At 42.5% G+C, this 16,810-nt stretch overlaps 1 protein-coding gene across 23 annotated transcripts in view; it reads left to right on the top strand.

The window, feature by feature from the left end:
* Positions 1–13,779: 13,779 nt before the first annotated feature.
* Positions 13,780–16,810, top strand: part of GPHN (gephyrin) — a 295,661-nt gene continuing 292,630 nt past the window's right edge. For 13 of the 23 annotated variants that reach the window (XM_065064322.1, XM_065064335.1, XM_065064317.1 and 10 more), the window contains exon 1: positions 13,781–13,935. In XM_065064322.1, coding sequence (XP_064920394.1) covers positions 13,872–13,935 — 64 coding nt within the window. In that variant the 5' untranslated portion in view covers positions 13,781–13,871. Of the gene's footprint in view, positions 13,936–14,495; positions 14,739–16,810 lie in introns of those variants that run through there. The other 10 variants (XM_065064293.1, XM_065064318.1, XM_065064297.1 and 7 more) reach the window with 4 other exon arrangements.

Here is a 16,810-nt window from a genome sequence, read left to right on the forward strand (position 1 = left end):
AGGTGACCAAGAAACTGACCAACTGTGTATAACATTCCATTCACATGAATACTTCATATAAAAGTGGGAGATCACAAGGATCTCGTCCCTTTTTTGCCTTTTCCCTTCTGCTTATGGCCGACATTAGGAGAGGACCTTGCTAGTCGTCCCTGCGAACTGAGGCCTAGTGACAGACTGAATCCAGCTCCGGTTGGCTGCAGAGTCTAATCCAGGACTTTGGGTGCCGGCTCTGCAGTTGCTGAGACTTTCAAGATTGGTTTTGAATATTTTGTATTATTTTCTCTATTCTTATTAGTAGCACTAGTAAAACATTGTTAATTTTTCCAACTCTCTTCTCTCTGTCCTTCTTTCCCTCCCAATTGCCTGTCCTGAGCGGGAAGTGGGGAGAGGGAAGGGAAAAAGGGGGAAGTGGAGGGGAGAGGAGGTTAACAATACATCTGCCAGGGTTTTATTGTCACCCCACAATCTAAACCCTCGACACTGGTTTTGTCTTTTGATTAAGTTTTCAAAATGTCATTTCAACCTTTGTTTTTTCCCCGCCTCCCTCAGCCAAGAATGTTGGATGTAAAACTGAGATTCTGCTTCCAGGAGTCAGAAATCTAGCAAAATATCAAATATCACAAGATTTGTGATGAAACAACCATGGTTGCCGTCTCTGCTGCTCTACAGTCCTCCCTAAAACTGAACAGCATTTATTTATATGAATTTCTGTTTTGAGATCAGTTGGATTATTCATGAAAGTTTCCCAGTCCTATAAAACGTATACATATCAGACAGGCTTTCCCTTTGAAATGTAGTGTATTTATATCTATATGCCACCTCAAGAAATACAAAGTGCTATTTAATAGTTTATTATGCAGAAAACATTCTTGCCTAAAAAGCCTCTAGAAGGTATAATATATTCAAAATGCATTTAATTAATATGATTTGTGAGAAACGTCTGAGTTCTGAGACACAGAACAGCTAACTGCTGCTGTTAGTCTGCTTTCCAGTGTAACTTGTGAGTATTTATAGAAGTACGCGTTTGCCTCTGGAGTATCATCATCGTGCTTGTAACTCCGTTTCGACAACACAAAGAACAAAAAGAAAAAAAACCTTAACTTAATTGTTAAATATTTGACCTTATCTTTAAAATAAAAACTTGCATGGGGCTTTCAGGTAACCCCAGGCATCAGGGCAGGCTGGAAGCTGAGTGGCCAGAAAGCAGCCGGGCAGAAAAACCCCTGGAGACCTGAGGCACACCTAGATGGACACAGTCAGCAGCACACCTTTATAACAAAGCGAGGCAACAGCATCCCAGGCTGCACTAGGCAAGCAGGCTGAGGGAGATGATCCTTCCCCTCTACTCAGCACTGGTGAGACACACCTGGAGTGCTGTGTCCAGTGCTGGGCTCCCCTGTACAAGACAGACATGGAGCTACTGAGAGAGTCCAGCACAAGGCCATGAAGATCGTTAAGGGACTGGAGCATCTCTCATATATGGGAGATGGAGAAGATGCAGCCAGACTCTTCTCAGTAGTACCCAGTGAAAGGACAAGAAGCGATAGATACAAACTGAAGTACAGGGTGATTAAACATAAGAAAAAGATGTTTTCATACGAGGCTGACTAAGCACTGGAACAGGTTTCCCAGGGAGGTTGTGGAGTCTCCATCCTTGGAGATATTCAAAACCCAACTGGATACATCCCTGAGCAACCTGCCCTAGCTGACCTTGCTTTGAGCAGGGAATTTGGACCAGATGATCTCCAGAGATCCTTTCCAACCACCATTCTGTGGCTCCAAGAGTCAGAAGAGTGTCATACAGATTTTTAGTTCACTGAAATGAGCCTTACTGATTTAGGATGGCAGATGGTGACTGTACTGCTCAAAGGTGTAAAGAATCTCATTTTAGAATTTGAATTAAGGGGGAGTAAAGAGGCCAAGCACTCGCAAAGATCCTCCATTTATAGGGTCTATAGAGTCAAAAGGGGGTTACAGCTTGCAAGTCATACTGGAAGTAAATTAGAAGTCCCACAACAAAGAAAAAGCAGGTGCTTCTGAGAGAAAGGGATTACACCAAGAAGTGTCATAGGAACTGTATCTTTGGGAGGACACAGAGTGCAGTTTCACATTACAGCAAAGATTCTCTCACGGTTCTAAGTTTAAAAATAACACTACTGCCACAAGGTTTACTTAGCAGTGCAGTTTCACATTATATTGCCAATGACGGGGACAGGCCTCCTCTCCAACCCTTTTTTTTTTTCTTTCTATCCACTTCTTTCCTAATGACTGCAGTTGTTAATTAGATCAACTCACTGATACAACAGAGTATTGAACCACCAAAAGAAACATGTGACTATTCCATTTGTGCAGTTTGGTGACTTTGATGTTCCTGTGGACATGTAATTGCTACAGCCAACGCAAGAGAGGGGATGGGGAAACACGTCTGTGCAAGACAAAAGAAGCAGGAACATCCAGTTTGTCCATACACTCAATTGATTGTCAGAGAAATTTATTAGACGTGAAAAAGAAAATGTTATTATAAATACTCTTGACTATGACTGCGTTATTGGTGTAATCAGGCTGCTTGGCTGCAATGCCGCCACACAGCCCAGGGCAGTATGCTCTGCTCCACACTGTGCAACAGGAGCATTGACAATATCTACCAGGACACAGAGCTTCACTAAAAACCCCAGGCTACGAAGAGCACAAAAGTACTGAATTCAAAGTTATACATCAACTGGCTTTATTTTCTGGTGAAAAGAACAGGTGGAAATGATAAAATTCCAAGGTATCTGCAGAAAGTTTTCCTGTTGGTTCTCCAAAAACCTACTGCTCAGCTAAGCTACAAAGAGAAATGAATACATCTCAGATAAAGAGCTGGAAAATTCTGTACTAAAGGTAACTAGGGAATATCTGTTCAGCTAAAACTGACAGTATTGTGTAAATGGCTGAAAGAAATCATGGACATCAGAAAAGCAGAATGCTTATACTGCTTCCTGCTGTAGAAAATTATACGATCTTGAGCAGCTCACAGTTTCTAAACACATCTGCTGATACTGGGAGCCTCAAAGCCAAAAATGCATTTGCACATTTGATAGGCGGATGCTCAGCATCTCATAAAGTCATTATGTTTTAGGGTGATCAGCTTGCATCAAAATTGGTAACAGTTAGTGGAAATTTTGACCATGGCTCCTGACTCCTCAGGTTGATTATTTGTACAATAAGGAATAACAGAAATGACAATTTATTTTGGAGTACACACACCTGTGCTTTTAGACATGTCTACATATATACAGAGACACTGTTATAATTGAAAAAGAGATCTGAGCCCTTACCATACTATTTCATATTTCATGAGACCATTGTCATATAAAAAAATATGACTATTTTTCTTATAGTTGGGAGAAAACGTCTGGATTACTGCTCAAGGTAACATCACCCTTGAAATTAGTGACACCTGAAATCTGAGTATAGTCTAAGAACAGCAAGGAAAGTAAAAGGATATCATGCTCCCACAAGAAGTTTATTTGCCAGCTGTGACAAACTTTGAAAGGTCAGCTAGATGAAAAAGGGCTTTCTATGTGGCTGTCAAACAGTGTGACAGATTTGTCTGTGGTATCCGAATTTAGGACCTCCAAGATCTTGTGTCACAAGCTGTGAACATAAAAGATACAATGTCATGTGAATGGGTATCTAAGGGTTTTTTTGTGATGACAATTAAAAATCTGCAATGGATCAGAAATAATGTCGAACCCATTAAGCAGTGACTCTGTAGGGCACATTTAGGGAATACGAAGGTCCATGTCCAAGAAAAAAAAGAAAAGCACGGGACCAGGAATTTCCAAAATGCTGAAAATGTAGCAGGTGAGGCAAAAAGGCAGCTTGGTTGAGCAGGGATCTTCCTCTTGAACTATGGCAAAAAAATAAAGTATTAGGTTTGTGCAAAAGTAATTGCAGTTTTTGCATTGCTGAAATTTGCCATTTGATATTGGAATATATTGTAAAATAAATGTGGTTGTGTTATACATCATTTGAATGCACATCTCTTGCTTTATGTTTTTTTGCTACTGACTTATTACTTGATGATTATTTTATATTTATTATAGACTATGGAAATGATGTTAGACAAAATTTGAATTTGAGTGATTTTCTTATTTTAGTTCAAAATGGATTGTAAAGTAGCAGAGACAACTCACAATGTCAACAATCCATTTGCCCAGGAACTGTTAATGAATATACAGTGCAGTGGTGGTTCAAGAAGTTGCATAAAGGAGACGAGAGCCTTGAAGATGAGGAGAGTGGCTGCCGGCCATCAGAATTTGACAATGACCAATTGAGAGTAACCATTGAAGTTGATCCTCTTACAACTACTCGAGAAGTTGCCAAAGAACTTGATGTCGACCACTCTACAGTTGTTCGGCATTTGAAGCAAATTGGAAAGGTGAAAAAGCTCAATAAGTGGGTGCCTCAGGATCTGACTGAAAATAAAAAAATTCATTGTTTTGAAGTGTCATCTTCTCTTATTCTGATGCAACAACAACAAACCATTTTTCAATTGGATTGTGATGTGTGGTAAAAAGTGGATTTGATATGACAATCAGCAACAACCAGCTCTGTGGCTGGACCAGGAACAACCTCCAAAGCACTTCCCAAAGCCAAACTTGCACCAAAAAAAGGTCACGGTCACTGTTTAGTGGTCTGCTGCCGGTCTGCTGCACTACAGCTTTCTGAATCCCAATGAAAACCATTACATGTGAGAAGGATGCTCAGCAAACCGATGAGGTGCACTGAAAACTGCAATGCCTGCAGCCAGCATTGGTCAACAGAAAGGGCCTGATTCTACTCCACGATGACACCCGATCACACGTCGCACAGCCAACTTCAAAAGTCGAACAAATTGGGCTAAGAAGTTTTGCCTCATCTGCCAGACTCACCTGACCTCTTGCCAACCAATGACCACTTCTTCAAGCATCTCAACAACTTTTTGCAGGGTAAACACTTCCACAACCAGCAGTATGCAGAAAATGCTTTCCAAGAGTTCGTCGAATCCTGAAACACAGATTTTTACACTACAGGAATAAACATAGTTATTTCTCATTGGTAAAAACAAAGTTAATTGTAATGACTCCTATTTTGATTAATAAAGATGTGTTTAAGCCTAGTTCTAATGATTAAAAATTCATGGTCAAAAACCGCAATTACTTTTGCACCAAGCTAATATGTGGTAAGTGGAAGCAAGGTCAGGTGTCGTGGGAGGACTGCAGAGATGCTACTTGCTGCTGTAGGGAGGAAGTTTGTGCAGCCAAAGCTTAATTAGAATTGAATTGAATTAGAATTGAAGCTGGACAGTACTGTGAAGGACAATAAAAAGGGTTTTTAAAAGTATGGCTATGGCAAAAGGCAAACAAGAAATAACATTGGCTCATTCCTTGATGAGCATGGTAACCTTATAAACAGGGACACAGACAAAGCCGAGATATTTAATGCTTTCTTCACCTCGGTCTTCAACACTGAAGATGGACTGGGGGGCCGCCATAGCCCCGAGGTGTAGTACCAATGTATTGCCTACCTATGAGCTACACATTGAAAAAATTATGTGTTTGAACATGAAGAAATCAAGCTAACAGCAGCTAACAGAATACAAGAAAAATGGTGTTATCTGATACCAATTTGTCATTGCTAGTCTGTAACTGTTCACAATGTTTTACTGAGGCACAGTAAACAGATTAGCCAAAATCCTAGAAAAGAATGTAAATAATATAAAGGTATTTTTAGTAGTTATGAGTTTGCTAAAAGTGTTTTTGTACTGTTAAGTTATGAATTTTAAACACAGATTAAAGCTACTTCAAGAATATCTTAATGCCATCTATTCTAGACAGAGTTACTGGAAAACCGATGGAATAAAAATTACCTTGTTTTCTCACTCAAGTAATTCCGTAAAATGAGCAGCAGCTACTGGATATACATTAAATCAGTATGCTACTGTCTAGATGAATAGCCTTTTACACAGCATAGTGGTGAGGCCATGCCTGAGCATGGCACAATATTCAGCCTCAGAAATTTAGGCGCACTACAGAGAATGGTAGACATGAAGAGAATCGTAAAATAAAGCTGACTATTAGTACTGCATAGGGAGGCATTACAAAAATCATTTATATGCAAGATGCTTGTTCCAGATCCTTTGACTATGTGAATCTATAATTACATTGAGGGGCTACCATATCTGTAGTTCTGAAATTCTCTAAGTGGCTTGTAAGAGTCAGCCTGCCCAAACAGCTACTGTGCTGGGGTTGAAGATTTCTGGACACATGTGGTTTCGACCCAGTTTACTCATCTTTAAAAGATGGGTAATAGATCTAAATTAATTTCTAAGTATTTAAAAACATACAAGCAAAAAGTGACAATGTACACATTGTTAACTATCTTCTTGTCTCTCCTTTTTCTCAATTAGACTTCTTGGAGAATAAGTTACCTGCTGTAAAATATAATTTCAAGTGATCCCTGGCTTTCAAATTTTATGAGTAATTGCAGACACAGAAAAAAAAAAATTAGAATATTGTATTTAAATATGAGACAAGGTTTGTACAGAGTAGTAAAACATCAGCTTTTCTAATAAAATTGGCTCAAAAGAACAAGAATTTGACCATGCAAACTGTCAGTGCAGTCAGAAATACCACCTTTTTTTTTTTTTTTAGAATTGGTCTCTTTTGGGATGCCAGTCCATGAGGTGTGGCAAGCCAATAAAACAGACCAAAGAAGAAGGTCCTTCTTCACCTTTCCAAGTTTTCACTGACTCCTGCCTCCCACCCACACTAATTGCTGTGCTGTCTCTGGCACCCCTCAGACCCATCTGTGTGTGAGTTTCCTGCCAGACTGTATTAAAATCCTGCACAGATTTCTGCCATAGGAGTGAAATGCGTTGGCTGATGGAGGCGTCTAGTGAGTGCAGTGCCAGAGAGGAGTAAGGATCAGGTGTGGACAGAGGGTGTGGGGGGCAAGAAGAGCTGAGTAGGATGATGCAGTAATGCGCCTGCAACTTGATTTTTCTCTTCAGCATAATTATTTTTCTCTTTGGAAATTGCCAGTATGGCTCAATAAAAGTCAACCAAATAAGATCTAAATTAAAATCAAACAGAGAAATAATATTTCATTTGGGGTTGAACAGAATGTTCAGGACAAAATAACTTTTTAGTATTTCTTATTTTGCCCAGAAACTTCTGCTGCATTGGTCAAGTGATCTGTTAAAACCTTTTTCTGTTTGGCCAGTAAACAAAAATTTATTTTATTTTATTTTATTTTTTTTCAGATGGGATTGATTCTGTGAGAATGCTTAACTTCATTTATTTAACGGTCTTCATTAATGACAATGAGATTTAACGTAAGTAAATTTATTTATACAGGTTAGACTTAAAACTTCAGTATTAACAGGCAGAGTAAAAAGGGAAAAGAGGAATTTCAGTTAAGTGTGGGAGAGAGGAAAAAAAATAGGTCATGAATGCATTCCTTTACTTAGAAGAAGGGATCCGGACACAAAACCATTTCAAGTCACTGTTCCGGTTTTAGAATAAATGTTGATTAAAATTGTGGTTACAATTGGTCTCCCTTTTCCCAGCTGAGTTATTTAATATCACAAATAGTCTGTCGTGCTTGGTTATTGACCCTCTGGCTTAATAATTATTTATTTACTCAAAGTACAAACCCTGTGTAACAAGAGGGACTTGAAAGCCTTATCCCATCCATAAGAGCTGACAGCTTGCTGCCTAGCACACTCAGAGGTGTAGATTTAAATCCAGATTGCAAGTCAGTATTTGACTGGAGAGCTGAAGCATGTTTGAACTCTCAGGTCCCAGCTGGATGACCTGTCCAGGTCTGTCTTCCCATTGAGGTGAGACCCATGTGTGCGCCCATATGCTGCTTCAGCAGGAGCCAAGGAGACTGTGACAGGTCCTTAATCAAGAAACCATAATACCACAGCATTCACCAGCAAGTCGGTTGTAATGCAGCCAGAAGCTCTGCTACCCCACTCTCTCTAAAACCAGAGTAATAGTGGCTAATCTTTCAAACCTTGTCAGGATAAATACATTGATTGTGATATACTTGGATGCTAAGGCAATAGTTGTTACATTAGCATTTTAAATAAGCAGTGAAGAAGGACGGATGGAAGTTAAGCCCATACAGGATTAAAGACTGTCATGGAAATTAACAGACATAAAGAAAGGTCCGTTCCTGGAAACCTTGTTTTTCTGCTTGAACTTCAATTAACAGTGGAAGAAGTAGCTTTTTGATACCAACAGCCTGACTATATTGGGAGTTAAAGAAGTATCTGAGATGAAGCGGGGCCAACAAAGAGTTCTGGAACAAGACTAAAGCTATTACAAAGCATATCCAATAATTCTTAGCATTGTCTAAACCAAAAATATAGAAAGCCCTTATAAAACACAGAGGCTGTGTATTAAAAACTTCTTGCATTTAATATGACTATATATAACGGCTCATAAATGTGTTATGTCATTTGTGTCATCTGGTAATCTTATATGTACATAGGTGGCAAAGCCTCTTTTACTGGTTCACAGTGAAAAGATGCATACGCAGAAACAGCAAATAACGTACTGATTTTGTTCTTGAGGAGCAGAAAACCAGGCAAACTCATAGAAATGAACAAAGACCAAATCTGCTCACACCATCACTGACGAGGCATCAAAGACAGTGCACATGACTAGTTCAATAGGCATAGTCTATGGATCACAACAAACAAATAGCTTCTCTTTCCTCTTTCTGCCAGTTTGGTGTTGTTTTGCTTACTAATCAAACCCAAAATTTCTTAAACTTTTATTTCATCTCTTATATGGAAACAAGGGGAAATACAGATAAAGAAAAATAATGTATGGAAAGAACTGATTCAGCTCATCAGAATTCTGAATTTAGTTTACATGAGATCCAAAAGCACTTTCCTGCTTTTCATATCCAAGTCCTTAATGAGACAGTTTTGTCAAAGTGAAATCTCAAAAATAGAATGTTCCAGTAAGATGTCTTTTAAATCTGTCTGCTCTTTGTGTATGCTAAACTCATCAACTGCTTTTCTAAAATAGCTACTGTTTTGCAGCAAACGAAGCACAGACAATTGAATGTGTCAACACCACTTGTGGAGTCACACTAAGACTCATTTATTTTTATCAGGCACCCATACTAGTAGTGAATCGACTGAACTGCATTTGTAGTTGGATGTCACACATACTGCATATCTATTATTTTGAAGACCTTGGTTCTGCTATTGGATGGGTTGTGCACCTAAGGATTGTCAGTAAGGGCTGCGTTGACCCAGAAGAATTTACACTGGAGACCATCAAGCTTCTTATCCTTGTGGGAGTCCCTAAAGATTCCTTCTGGCTGCTACCATTTCCAAATAATTCTGAAGGAACGGAAGTGCTTTTTTAGTGTACTGTTCTTCAAGAAAAGTCTGCTTTGGCAGATTAGAATAACTACAGCAAAATATCTGGTGTATCTTTTTTAGGGTGGTACAGAGAAATAAGACTTGTAGTAGAACCAACTCAGTGGTTGATGGACAAAAGGACAATGATGATGAACCAAAAGACAATCCTTTGCACAGGATCTGCAGGACCTCCACTGCTCTTTAGTGAAGGATTCAAACCCTTGATACCAAGCTGAGGGTATACTTCAATTTGGAAATTCCCTGCCTGGCATTTCTTGAATTCTGTCTGGGAAAGCCTGGACAGGAATATGTATGTCTGTATGATGCAGCAAAACACATTGGTCCAACATACCCGGGACAGAAACCTACAGAATGTTCATTTCCAAAGAGTCATGGAGACATAAACATTTTATCAACTGAGCAGCAAAAGAGCAACATCTGAAATCTCAGCCAAATAAGAGACAAGCTGAATAGACCTGCTTTGTGCACTAACTAATTAGAATATATGGTTTTACTACAACCTTTTTCCTGGGCAAGATGATGGGGAAGGAAGAGCTTTTGCTTTTATGATCTGACCAGAGTATGAGATTAAAAAAATAAAGGGCTGCAAGGGAACTGGATTGGAGATAACTCACATGGCTGTCACTATCACAGAGCCATCAACGTCATACCATATAAGTTCAGTAAACTTCACTCTTCCAGATGTTGTTTTTTCTGAGAATATATGTGAGGTTGTATCCTTGAGCATATGGTGCCATTTCAAAAGTTACACCATGGTAGGTAGCTGAGTAGGAGGAGGCAGTGAGGGAAAGAAGCTGTATATACGTCTGTCATGGCCACCTTTCCTTCAGAGTTTTCCACACGCCTGTCATTGCCGCAAATGCCCATATTGCAATCAGACACAAGCTAAGTCAGTCGTGATACTGTTTGTTACCAACTGGAAGAGTTAACAGCTTGTCCCATTTTGTAATCTCAGAGTCATAAGCTACTGGCTTAATAGACAAATCTGACCTTGCAAACATTGGTGTGGGCCAGAGAATAATCCAGTTCTACCCTAAGCAAAGCATATTTTCCCTCCCAGTAACAGTTAGGACAGTCACTGAAGCTGTGTTCCAGGTCCTGGCTGGAGGTGTAAACCCAGAAAGGATTCTTGGGAGGCCTCTGGCAAAGATGGTGTGGCAAGGATGGGCTATGGCATGGGCCGCTGGGAAATTCAGATGGTTTTCTAGCCTTATATAGCTAAAACGTGGCATGCATTCCATCTTTTCCCTGAATACTTGCCAAAAGGAAGGGATTGTTGGGAGAAATCGCCTCCTGTACTTTCTTTTAGAGTGATGAGCATTGTGCTATATCAGTGGCTACACAGAAAATGTTTATACTATTATTTTTCAAAATTTATAGATCAATACAGACTATTGAAACATATCAGAAACTAGTAATGTCTAACAGACTGACTTTAAGCAAATGGCTGTGTTGGAAAAGCTTTGTATTGTAATGTCTCAAAACTTAAAGTTTTGTGACCCTTTATAGACTCTCACCAATAAGCTGGAGGTAGAAGTCTGTTTCCTATTACTGAACCACTGAGCCAGCTGGTCTCTTGACCTTACTTGGATTTGCACCAGTGGCATAGAAATAAAATGTTCTGAATTCCATTAATGATTCATTAAGCCAGCTATTTAATGACTTCAGCTGGATCTGTATCAATGGCACACAGTTGAAGAGCTGTGTCCCACTGCTGATCCAGCTAGCCAACCAATTAAAAATAAAAAAGAACAGAGTTAAGAAATCACATTTAAGGAACCACTGAAAAAAAAAATCTGACCTGTATGATAACAAAATTAAAGAAGTTATATTGAATACCTATTCTAAATATGAAGTGTCTCTGATAACTTTCAACGAGTTTTTAGATCATCGTTGCCCACAGGACAAACTGGTATCCTCCCATAATCATACTGAAGTCTCTCTCTTTTTTTCATCAAGATTTCTAAAGGTAACTGAACAAGGGCTCCCTGTATGCTCGGACTGTTTCACCCAAATGAGTAATAAAAAGATGTTGTTTTATAGTGCTCATAATAAAATAAGAAAGCCTACTATGTCGGTTAGTGGACTAAGACTACATGGAACAAACATGTCTGGAAGAGCCAGCTTGATGAAAGGGCAGTGCTTTGTTAGTGGGCAGATATTAATAATTAACAGCTGCCAAACAAAGTAATGTGAAACATTTTCTGAGAGGTATACTAAGTTGAGTTATACTTTAGCACTGACATGACCAGGACAAAGTGTGACTATCAGTAGAATATAGACTCTGATGAGGAAAACATGTTTTTCTCTGGACACTGAATGTGAACTCTGGTATGGACTGCCAGCTATTGCCTAGAATGTCTCCCGGCAATAAAAGGTTTCTTCCTCGCGCACACACGTTTCCTTTGTAAAAAATGTGACTGCAGGACATCATCCCATTTACAACCTTCTCTTGAGCTATTGTGGATCTCCCATTATACTAACAACCTAGTGCACAATACTTTCATATTACAAAAATAAAATCCCTCCTATTGATTTCAGCTTCTTCTTGACTCAGTCTTTTTAAAGTCTGTAAACTTATACTATTTCATTACATTAATACAATTTTTTACTACATTTTTATGCAAAAAATCCCACACAAATCCCACTAGTAGGCACTTAGAAGCCAGGAAGCTAATGTTGCCAGTGAAATCTGAATTCTGCCCCTCTTTCTTGCCATCCACAAGAGCAACAAATCAACAGGCTACACAGGGAGACTGTGAGATGCTCTGAATAAACAATACTGTTTTTAGTGTAGGGTGTGAGAATCCTCTGCAGGAAGCTACAAAATGTCAAGCTACTTGCTTGTACTTTAGATAATTTCAGATATGTTTGAGAAAAAAAATATTTTTGCCTTGTCTACAGCAGAATATTCAACACATAGTGACTGAACCCGTGAGGGAACAGCAGTATGAGCACCAGCGATGCAGTATATCTTCAGTAATCATGCTGTTTTGGGTTCAGGCTTACACCCACCCACATATGTTGTATTATACCATTGCATAAGCAGAGATCTCTGGAGCCTGAATTCTCAGTCTCTATGGCTGCACACACTGCAACTGCTGTGCCAATATAGAAATACTGATATCGTGTGCTGGTGCACCACCCCAGCAAAGTGCTACTAGTGTGGCTTTCCCTGAGACACGGGAGATTCCTTCAGGCCTTTGTTTTTGTGCTAGTAGTCCATCTAAGAAAATGATATGCTAAAGAGGAAACTCCTGAAATGGCTCCTTAATGTCTATGCAAATTCCATATGCGTTCAATAATTGCTTGTTGGTACACAGTCTAAAGCAGAATAATCTGGAGTCTGCTATTAGCAAGATAGTATTGAAATCTGAACAGGAGTATCTGAAAATGTAAGTAGTCCCTGGAGTCAGAAGGCTTGAACTTTAACAATGGGTTATCATTTGCAGTTGATGATGTTGCTATTAAATGTGGAAGACATTTGCCTACATATTCATTCAAAATTAGTTTAAATATTTGCTTCCAGACAGTTTGCCAGATCATATAGTTCAAGTAAGACAAAGTTAACTGTTATGATACTAGCTTTATCTGAAGGCTGTGTAACAACAGTTTTAATCTCAGACGTAAGGGGAGAAAGGAAGAGTGCAAAAACACTCTGCTGAGCCCTGGCGACTCAAAAGTTGTTGGGAAAATTCTGTATCTCTCTATTTCATCCTAACCAAAAGAAAGGGCGATTCCCATCATTGCTGTCTAGTTTTTCCCATTATCAGAGGTCTGAAGAGTTGAATAGTTAACCCAGCTTTATCAGATTATGAAAATAACTTTGGATTCTGTGGACCAAGAGCAACTTGTCTGCGCACTCAAATCCAGCCAGACGACAGGAAGAGCTACTGGCCGTGTCTTTCCACAACTGGTTTAGCCAACCTCAATCCGCACCTCGGCTGGGCCAGGCAGTCCTGCCCTGCTCTTGCCTTGGGGCACGGTTTGGTACCAGCTCCCTGGCTCTGGCACCAGCTCTTGCACAGCAGTGCCGTCACCTGAGGGAGGGAGCTGTTCCAGGCGAAAAACGTAAAGAAAAAAAGTGTTGGTATGCAGCGGTACCGAGGGGTATTCAGTGGTGCCCACGGATACTCAGCGGCAGTAGAGGGTGATGCTGTGCCAGGCCGGGGGTGAAGGCAGACGGGGAGCGGCGGAGATTCAGCCGGTGCACTGGCTGGGCCGTGGGGGGTGAGGCAGCCCGGGCCGGCCGGCTCCGCGGAGCGGCCCTGCGCCCGGCTGCCCAGCGCCCGGCTTCCCGGCTCCGGCGGAGTGCCGCTCGCCTCGCCCCGCCCCTCCCGGGGTTGGCCCCGCCTCCTGGCCCCGCCTCGCTCGCTTTTTCTCCTCCCCCTTTGCGCCCCCACCGCTCCCTGTCAGTGCGGTGGCTGCGCCGGGAAACATGGCGTCGGAGGGGATGATCCTGACGAACCACGACCACCAAATCCGCGTTGGAGTCCTCACAGGTAACGGGCCGCGTCCGGGGACGGCGCCGGGGGGAGGCGGGGAGAGAGGCGGGAGGCGGCCGCGGCTCGGTGCGCGCTGTCAGGCTGCCCCGCGGGCTGCTCTGGTGGCCGTCTCCCGTGGTGGCGGTGGCGGCGGCGCTGCGCAGGGAGCCGCCGCTCCGCCGTGCGTGCGGTAGCCGAGGCCTCGGGCCAGGCCCGGGGACAGGGACGTGGGGGCGGCGCTCTGGCTGCCGGCGCCGCGGCGGGGAGCGTGTGTGCGGGGCCGGGCGGCGCTGGCCGCCTCTGCCGCAGGCGGGCGAGCGAGCGGGCTGCTGGGCGCCGCAGCCCGGGGGACTGACCTGGGAATAACCCACCTGCTGGCGACGGAGCGCGGGGGTGGGCGCCTACCGAAGGGGACGGGGGCCCGAGACGTGGCCGGGCTTCCTCCGTACGCGGCGGAGCTGTGAGTGCGAAGTCGTTGGATCGGGGAGCCTGCAACCGGCGCAGGCTGCGGGGCAGCGGGAGCCAGGCCTGCCTTCCCCGGGCGGCGGCGGCGGGAGGCGGCCCGAGCTCCCTGCCCCGGGGGATGCCTTCGAGCGCCACTCGCTCCTCACGGCAGACACCCCTAGGATGACTCTTTCCCCTCCCCCTCCGCCTCCATGGCCTTTACTTTCGGGGGGATACGTGTGCCTGTGCCCTTTCCGTTGGGAAGGGAAGGAGGGCATGTATGATGCTGCTGCTCATAGCGCTTGGTTGATCCTTTAATAAACTGCTGGCACATGACACGCGATGGTTGCACAGGATGGTTCCCAGACCCGTAGCCGGTAGGTGTGTTGCAGGCTTCGGGGTTTATTCGGCCTTCGGGGGGGGCCTTTGCGGTTATTCCGGTGTGCCGTGGAGCTCGGTACTCCCGTGGAAGCGCCGTACGCCCAGAAATGGAGCCCCGAGCGGTTCGAGTGGATAAGGGCGTAAATACCGTTTCCAGTGAAGGAAGGGGCGAGAGATTTCAGTAACGTTTTTGCGCGTCAGGCTCGGTAGCTTTTATGTGGAGCCTGGCAAGACGTGACTGTTCACGGTAAGCAGCGCTGCGAGCACGGTACGGAGTCGGAAGGTGTTTGCAGTGAAGGGGGATGTACTCATTGGAGAGGAGGCCTGGACTTAACCCCAGAGTTACTTATTAAAACCAGCCGCATTTAACCCGAAAGTCCCCGTCTTACGCCTCCTTCGGAAACGGGTCCGTGCCCGCCGTGCTGGGGGAGCCGGTGTCCGCGGGCAGCGGCTGGGCCGCCCGGCGGCAGGGTGGCGGGAGCCCCGGCGCGGCCTGCGCGCTTCCCTGGCCCGGGGCTGGAGGTGCCGGGGGGCAGGAGTTCCGCCCTTCCTGCCAAGCGTTTCGCTGCCTGCAAGGTTATTTTAACTGTGAACCTCTAGAAAAGCACAACATAGTACAAGTGGAAATCCTTAGCGTTGCATTAAAATCTTAGTCATATCCTTAATAAGGACAGAGCAGGTTTGGCCCGGTACGAAAATCAGATGGGGGGGAGTTTGTAGCTTTTGTTTCTGAAGGCTAGGGCACACGTGCAGCTAATTGCGTACTGTTGTAAAAGTTAAAGTGAGAAGGAGGTGCCTGCTAACAGAATGCTCTTTGTGTGTTTTTTACAACTTTATGCTGTGTAACTTGGATTATTATGTTGATCAGTGTGTTGTAATAAATTGCACCTGTAAATGTTCCCAGAATGCAGTACCAGGTACGTAGGGTGTTAAAATAATTTAGATAATCGTTATCACAATAGATTTGGGTAATCTTTCAGAATACATACGTTTTTATTTTGTACTATAAATCCTGTTTGAGTGCTATAAAACTCTTTTGATTTTGTATCATAATTTGCAATTCCATTTAGAAGAGCATGTGGCCTGATTTTAATTTTTTGTTTTTAAAGGAAAACCAGAAGGCATAAGCAAACAGAACACTTTTAGCCATTTTTCCTTTACACCTTTTTTTTTTTTTAATTGCAGGATGAAAATTTTGCAAATAATTATTTTTCCATTTTGAAAGGGGCTGCCTTGGTTTCCAACAATTTTCCTAGCCCCCTTTTGGTGTCTGTTTGTAGACATGAAATAACATTTTATATAAATATCTTTCTTTAGTGTCACGTGTTTGGCTAAACTCAAATTATTTTCACTCTGGCATTTCCTTTAATCCCTGGAAGAAGATATTTGCACTTTTGATGGTTTGTACCCCTTAGTTGTTTCTGCTCTTTCAGCTGTGGAAAGACAGCAAATTTAAAAATTCACTCCTCTGAATTTTTCTCATAGGAATTAACTAATAATTGCTTCCTGACTGGTGTATGAAGGCAGAAGTGTATGAATGGAAGGGTTAGGTATGAACACTGTATTGTGGTTTAATCATTAATCTGTGATCAAAAGTTAGTTAACACAGAAAAACAAGAAATGTGGGGTAGATAAATAAGTGAAAAGGAGGAAAAATGTCTACATTTTTGGTAAATGTTGGAGTATACGCATAGTTTGTCTGCAGTGTTGTGCATCTGCGCTTTCTTACTAAAATATAAATCTTGACATGGAATTACTCTGATTGCCCCTTGCAAGCCTTTCATTTTTGGGATACCTCTAACAGAATGGTTGTTAATCAGTTACCATTGGAGTCAGGATATTGAACCTGGATTAGTAAGTATGGAGTTTTGTAGTGTTGAAGTTGGTTAGAAAAGGGACGAGTTGAATCAGTATTGCATCATCCTTCACTGGTGGTGACACTGGTAAAAGTTGTATAATCTGTGACCGACCTTGTTATGTGAGCGATTAAACCGACCCTTGACTAGAACCACCCAGAGAGTTCTGAACGATGTTGCCATCTGCACTAGCCTGATGGAAAAAACAGAGC

Source organism: Columba livia, chromosome 5 (assembly GCF_036013475.1).
Source record: "Columba livia isolate bColLiv1 breed racing homer chromosome 5, bColLiv1.pat.W.v2, whole genome shotgun sequence".
Classification (NCBI taxonomy): Eukaryota; Metazoa; Chordata; class Aves; order Columbiformes; family Columbidae; genus Columba; species Columba livia.